The 5,710-nt window shown below is 47.4% G+C and overlaps 1 protein-coding gene across 2 annotated transcripts; it reads right to left on the bottom strand.

The window, feature by feature from the left end:
* Positions 1-1,286: 1,286 nt before the first annotated feature.
* LOC131105899 (neurogenic differentiation factor 4-like) lies at positions 1,287-4,330 on the bottom strand. Of its 2 annotated transcripts, XR_013630295.1 has the most exons (3): positions 4,164-4,330; positions 1,564-2,719; positions 1,287-1,501 (listed from the first exon to the last, which is right to left on the bottom strand). XR_013630295.1 is itself a non-coding variant. In XM_058054392.2 (2 exons), exons 1-2 carry the CDS (start codon positions 4,198-4,200, stop codon positions 1,740-1,742), a joined length of 1,017 nt encoding a protein of 338 aa, XP_057910375.1. In that variant the 5' UTR covers positions 4,201-4,330; the 3' UTR covers positions 1,289-1,739. The 2 variants fall into 2 exon arrangements, 1 of the variants encoding a protein (XP_057910375.1); XM_058054392.2 differs by having other exon boundaries at positions 1,289-2,719.
* Positions 4,331-5,710: the final 1,380 nt, after the last annotated feature.

The raw sequence follows: 5,710 nt of genomic DNA, 5'->3' as shown, positions 1-5,710 counted from the left end.
CTCATTGTCGTTACTACATGCATGGATGCTAGATGGTTGGATACTAGAAGGGTACTAGGATGATTACTAGTTGGGTACTAGGATGGGTACTAGGATGGATACTAGGATGGATGGATACTAGATGGATACTAGGATGATACTAGATGGGTACTAGGATGGGCACTAGATGGGTACTAGGATTGATACTAGGATGAGTACAAGGATGGATACTAAGATGATGATACTAGGATGGATACTAGATGGGTACTAGGACGAGTACTAGGATGATTACTAGTTGGGTACTGAGGTGGGTACTAGGATGGGTACTAGGATGGACACTAGGATGAATGGGTACTAGGATGGGTACTAAATGGGTACTAGGATGGATACTAGGGTGGGTACAAGGATGGATACTAGGATGATGGATACTCGATGGGTACTAGGATGGATACTAGATGGGTACCAAATGGGTACTCGGCTGGATACTAGTAGGATACTAGTACTAGGATGGATACTAGAATGGATGGATACTAGATGGATACTAGATGAGTAATACCTAGATGGGTACTAGGATGGATACTAAATGGGTACTATGATGTATAATAGGGTGGATGGATACTAGATGGATACTAGATGGATGCTTGGATGAACACTAGAAGGATACTAGGAGGGGTACAAGATGGGTACCAGATGGGTACTAGGATGAATACTAGTTGTACTAGATGGGTACTAGGATGGATACTAGGATGGATGGATACTAGATGGATAGTAGGATAGATACTAGATGGGTACTCCGATGCATACTAGATGGGTACTAGGATGGGTACTTGATCGGTACTAGATGGATAGTTACTAGGATGGATCCTAGTATCCAAGGGGGGTTGTTTGTGTTCCAGACGTGCGTGTTGACTTGTGTCCTGCGTGAATGTGGGCGGGATTATTCCATGTTTGTGATGAGGGAAGTCCTCATCGCCGGAAAGCCATTGAAGCTTTAATCACACTTTTTGAAATCTTTCAATCCTACATTGTACACCGGCCTTCTCATGAGGGATTCAGGCTGCTGGATTAGTGGGGATGAAGGACAGGATAAACAAGTCAGGCAAAGTGGTTGGTGGGGGGGTTGGTCCTCTTTGCCTGCTGAGAAGTAAAGAGAAGGAAGAAAAGAGAAAGAAGAGAGGACCAGTATTCCCAGTCCTTCCTCCTCAGAATCCCAAGGAAAATCAACACAAACCAAATCTTTGATGGCCATTTCATCCATTTTAATACCATTGCTAACCTGAGAGTCAGAGCCAGAATATTCTTTGTTTGCTTCGATTACCCCCCCGGACCCCCCACCCCCAGTGCACCAAAAAACACTACTGCACTTCAAAATACACAACAAAGAAAAGTACAGACAAAAGACAAAAGGTCACCAAAACACAGAAGAAAGCAGAAGACACGTAGATGATAAATTAGGCAATAAATAAAACATACTTTCATTGTGTAGAATATCTGACCCTAGATCAGACAGACTATAGAATATCTGACCCAAGATCAGACAGACTATAGAATACCTGACCCTAGATCAGACAGACTATAGAATACCTGATCCTAGATCAGACAGACTACAAGTGCTTGTGTATTCGTGGGCCATTGGGGCGATCCGTCCCACGTGGATCCATTTGGTAACGAGTTTGGAAAGGAAACGGAACTTATGTCAAGTATGATTGCTCTAAAATCAGCTAGTCTATTGTGCACCCCCACCCCACGCTGCCACTCTCTCAGTCCCTGTAGGCGGGGGTTATCTGTCGGGGGGTGACGTAGGAGTCATATGAGGCCTGGACACCATAGGCGCTCTGAGACTGGTACAGGCCGTGGTCCACCGGGGACGGGGAGTAGTGGGATGGCGGTAAGTAGTGAGGAGATGGCTCCTGTTTGCTGACCAGGGTGCTGCTGATGCTCAGAGGTGGAGTCGGGGGCCCCTCGTAGGGTGGGGTTCCCACGCCACCTGTGGTGTACTCATGTGGCGAATGGCTCTCGTAGCCTCCGCCTTTCATGGCCCTCAGATGGAGCAGGTGAGCCGAGTCAAAACTGCCATAGGGTGGACTCGGCAGGCCTGGGGAGGAGTAGTTGGCCATGCCGCCCAGAGGCACGGGGGGCGGCCGGAGTCTGTCGTCAGGCCTCCCTCCAACAGCTGGCACAGGGCCCAGTTGAAGGCAGCCTGCCACGAGATTGGTGGTGGGCTGGGACAGGCCCTTGCACAGGGTCTCCATGAAAGCCCGGCTCTCCATGGACAGCCCCCCCTCCAGGGCGGCCGAGAGAGCACAGATGTAGTTACGGGCCAGCCGCAGCGTCTCGATTTTGGACAGTTTTTGTGTTTTTGAGTGGCAAGGCATGATGCTGCGCAGGTTCTCAAGAGCATCGTTGAGGCCATGCATGCGTGAGCGCTCCCTGGCGTTGGCTTTAATGCGCCGGGCACGGAAGCGCTCCTGCCTGGCTTTGGTCACACGCCTCCTCTTGGGGCCGCATTGTTTGGATTCATTTTCACCCTCCCGGCCACCCTCTTCTTCCTCCTCATCTTCCTCGGCCTCCTCACTGCCCTCCTCTCTGGGTTGCTGGTTGGCGCCGCTCATCCTGTAGCGCCGCGAGGTCAAAGGTACATCTCCGTCAGGCGAACTCATGTCGCCGTCCATCCACTGCACGGGGCTGACGTCCTCTTCGCCCTCTCCTTGCCTCGCAAAGGCTTTCATCATCATGGTCTCTGCAAACAACGCAAATATTTATTTCTTTATGGTGCTTGCCATGAGAAATGTGCAAGTGGAAGCCTAACCCTAAACTAACCCCTAACCAGACCCTTAACCCCAATCCTAAACCTAACCCCTAACCATACCCCGAAACCCAGCCACAACCCTAAAACTAACCCTAAGCCCTAAACCTATTTTGTTTGTATGTTGTTATTCTACTTACATGGAAGAAAAAAAATCTCTTCTCTGCACACAAAAATATGAACAAATAATACATTTTAGAGAGAAAAATTGTATTTTTATGTGCCAAAAAATCTATCAATAGCATTATAATATTTATATCATAATACAAAATATTATAAACAATGAACGGATGGCGTTTGTCACATTCTTCATTAACCCGCTGGCACCTGCTACCATCTTTGCCCCATGGCGGGTCATTTTGCAGCAACACTCAGTATAAAATGGGTAACTGGGGCCAGCCAGGGTGGCTTTCCGGATATTCACGTCACTCCTTGACACCTTATGGTTGGACAGAAAGTTGACAGCTTGATGGCTCCCACTCCTGGCCTCCTTAGAGGCTGGTGGAGCCAGGTGGGTTACATAGAGTGTGGCTGAAGACTAACCATCCTAAAAGTGGGTGCCCAAAAAATGAGGATTGACTGAAACAGACGCACAAAAAGGAGCACTTTTATTTGCGTCAAGGCTGAAGGTCTCATTAGGTTGCTGTTTTCTATCATTTCAGCTTTCAGCACTGGACAGTTGTCCTCCTGGTTGGCCTGTGCTGCCCTGGTCCCCCCCCATTTCTCTTGCATGTAATCCCGGTCAACGTCTGAACGGGTAAAGCCCCTCAGAGAAGATAAAGTCACTGACAGGTTGTGCCACCAATCTGGGCCACGGCAGGATTTACTCTGCGGATGAAGCCATGGGATTAAACGAAACCCTGACGACCCCAAATCAGACACAGAGAACTCAGAGGCATGGATTGAAAGGCAGGGTATATCGTGTTGCTTTGCGTTGTGTGCCTCAGATGCTAGCATAGTTGAAGCATCGCTAGCTGATAAGAGCCTGGAGGCTGCATATGTCGTCGCCATCCAGGATGTTCCCTAACCATAACCCGAGGGTGTACAAACTACAGTCCGGGGGCCATTTGTGACCTGGAGCTCCTATGTATCAGCGTGCAGCACGTTGTACAGTGAAAAGAAAGCCAACAACAGCAGCATTATGAAAAAGAGAAGAAAAAGGCGTAACGATAAGAAGAACATGTGTGTTTCTCCTTCAGATAGAACCAAACCTCTTTTAGCTTTCCTGGAAAATAAAACATTCTTTGATGTTTCCATACGCAGCCCTCACAGGAAGAAGTTTGGAAGGAAGTTTGGCCCCCCCTCGACCCCTCTACGTTTGCTCTTCCTACTTGTTAAGCTCGATTTGAGAAGTCACATGAGCATCTTCAACACGTACCTGCACTGGAGAAGTTTGGAGGTGACTTGTCTTGCATCCAAAGGTCACACCGGTGTGTCCATCAGTCAGAGGTGTGGCCACATGTGTGTGTGTGTGTGTGTGCGTGTGTGCGCCTCTGCAGAGCACAGCCTCAGTGCGGGTCACCCTGCAGGAGCTCTGGCTTTAACCTCCACGAGAAGCTCCTCCCACCTCCAGCCACCACTGCCAGCAAAGTTGCGCGTGGCCGGCCCGTGGCTTGAGGCCCGCGCAGCGTCCCCCCCCCCTCAACCCCCCTTGCATGCGTGTGTGCAGGAGCCCCTTTGTTGCAGGGAGGCAGCACGTTTGGGGAGACGCGCTCAGCCGTCTGAGCTTAAGCGTATGTGACAGCTTGAAGTTGCATGTGAGCAGGTGTTTGCTGCAGCCCGCCGTCCCTCTGCAGCCAGATTGTTGCACAAGTTCATCTCACCCGAGAGGCCGGGGCCGCACGAGGTGGGCCATTCGCTCAGCGCCTGGCGCAACATTACGTCTGAAGAAGCGGCGGAGCTGACAATGACGCTTAAATGACTTCTCTTGACATCGTCCTTGGTGGCAATTTCAGCTTCATCTGGATTTGATACTTGCTGCATATTTATGGATGATATATTTCTACCTAATCAGAAGAAAGGTATCTTATTATCTACAGTAGGGAGAGGACTATTTTTACTTGAATTATCAAGACTTGGTTGGGACATGAAAAGGACATGAAATTAATAATAAAGAGAAATCATCTTTACTAGCAAATAATGAGAATTGTATGGATGACACTTACAGTTCTTCTCGATTGTTTACACACAATTTGTGATGCCTGGGACCCAATGACCACAACATATAACCAATGCACCAACTCCATGAACCAAGTCTGCTAAACTATAAGCACAATTCCTGCTTTACACTCAGAATGCAGATCTACAACACACTTTTTTTCAAAACACTACACACAATTCTCTGAGTTTTGGCACAATTTTCATGAAGTAAACTTCTTGTTTTCACAAAGAACACAATGCCACTCAAAACAGTTAAATGAATATTCCTATTATTCACACTGACTCATCACATGGCTAAACACCTGTCACACATTTTTACAATTAGCAGTCTAACAATGAGGGAGGCTGGGCAAAGGGTCAGAAATCCACAAACACACAATCCCCTTCTCCAAGCTATGGAAGATGCATGTGGAGAGATTCCAGAGGATGCTTTCCATGGCTGGATTCGCCATGCTAGGCGATATTTGGCCAGAGAAAACCTTGCATGTGATGTAGATGAGGTGCTGTGGCCTGACCCGAACAGAAGACGTGATGCAGTATAGTCTTTTGCTTTGTTATTGATTATTGATTATTATTATTTCTTGAACTGAAGCTATATACATTTAGATGCAGACCACTGTATGTGGAACTTTGTGTTGGCTGTGATAAACACTTCGTACACTTATGTGAAAAATAAAAATATATATTTTTGTGTAATTTTGTGTTCTGATTAAAAAAAATACCAAAAAAACAAAAAACAATTCTAAAACATTTTGCAAGAAGTGT

This window comes from Doryrhamphus excisus, linkage group LG18, assembly GCF_037039965.1.
Source record: "Doryrhamphus excisus strain RoL-2023G ecotype Guam linkage group LG18, RoL_Dexc_Guam_v1.1, whole genome shotgun sequence".
Taxonomy (NCBI): Eukaryota; Metazoa; Chordata; class Actinopteri; order Syngnathiformes; family Syngnathidae; genus Doryrhamphus; species Doryrhamphus excisus.
The sequence above is the reverse complement of the archived record's forward strand: the minus strand, read 5'-3'. Positions and strand labels throughout refer to the sequence as shown.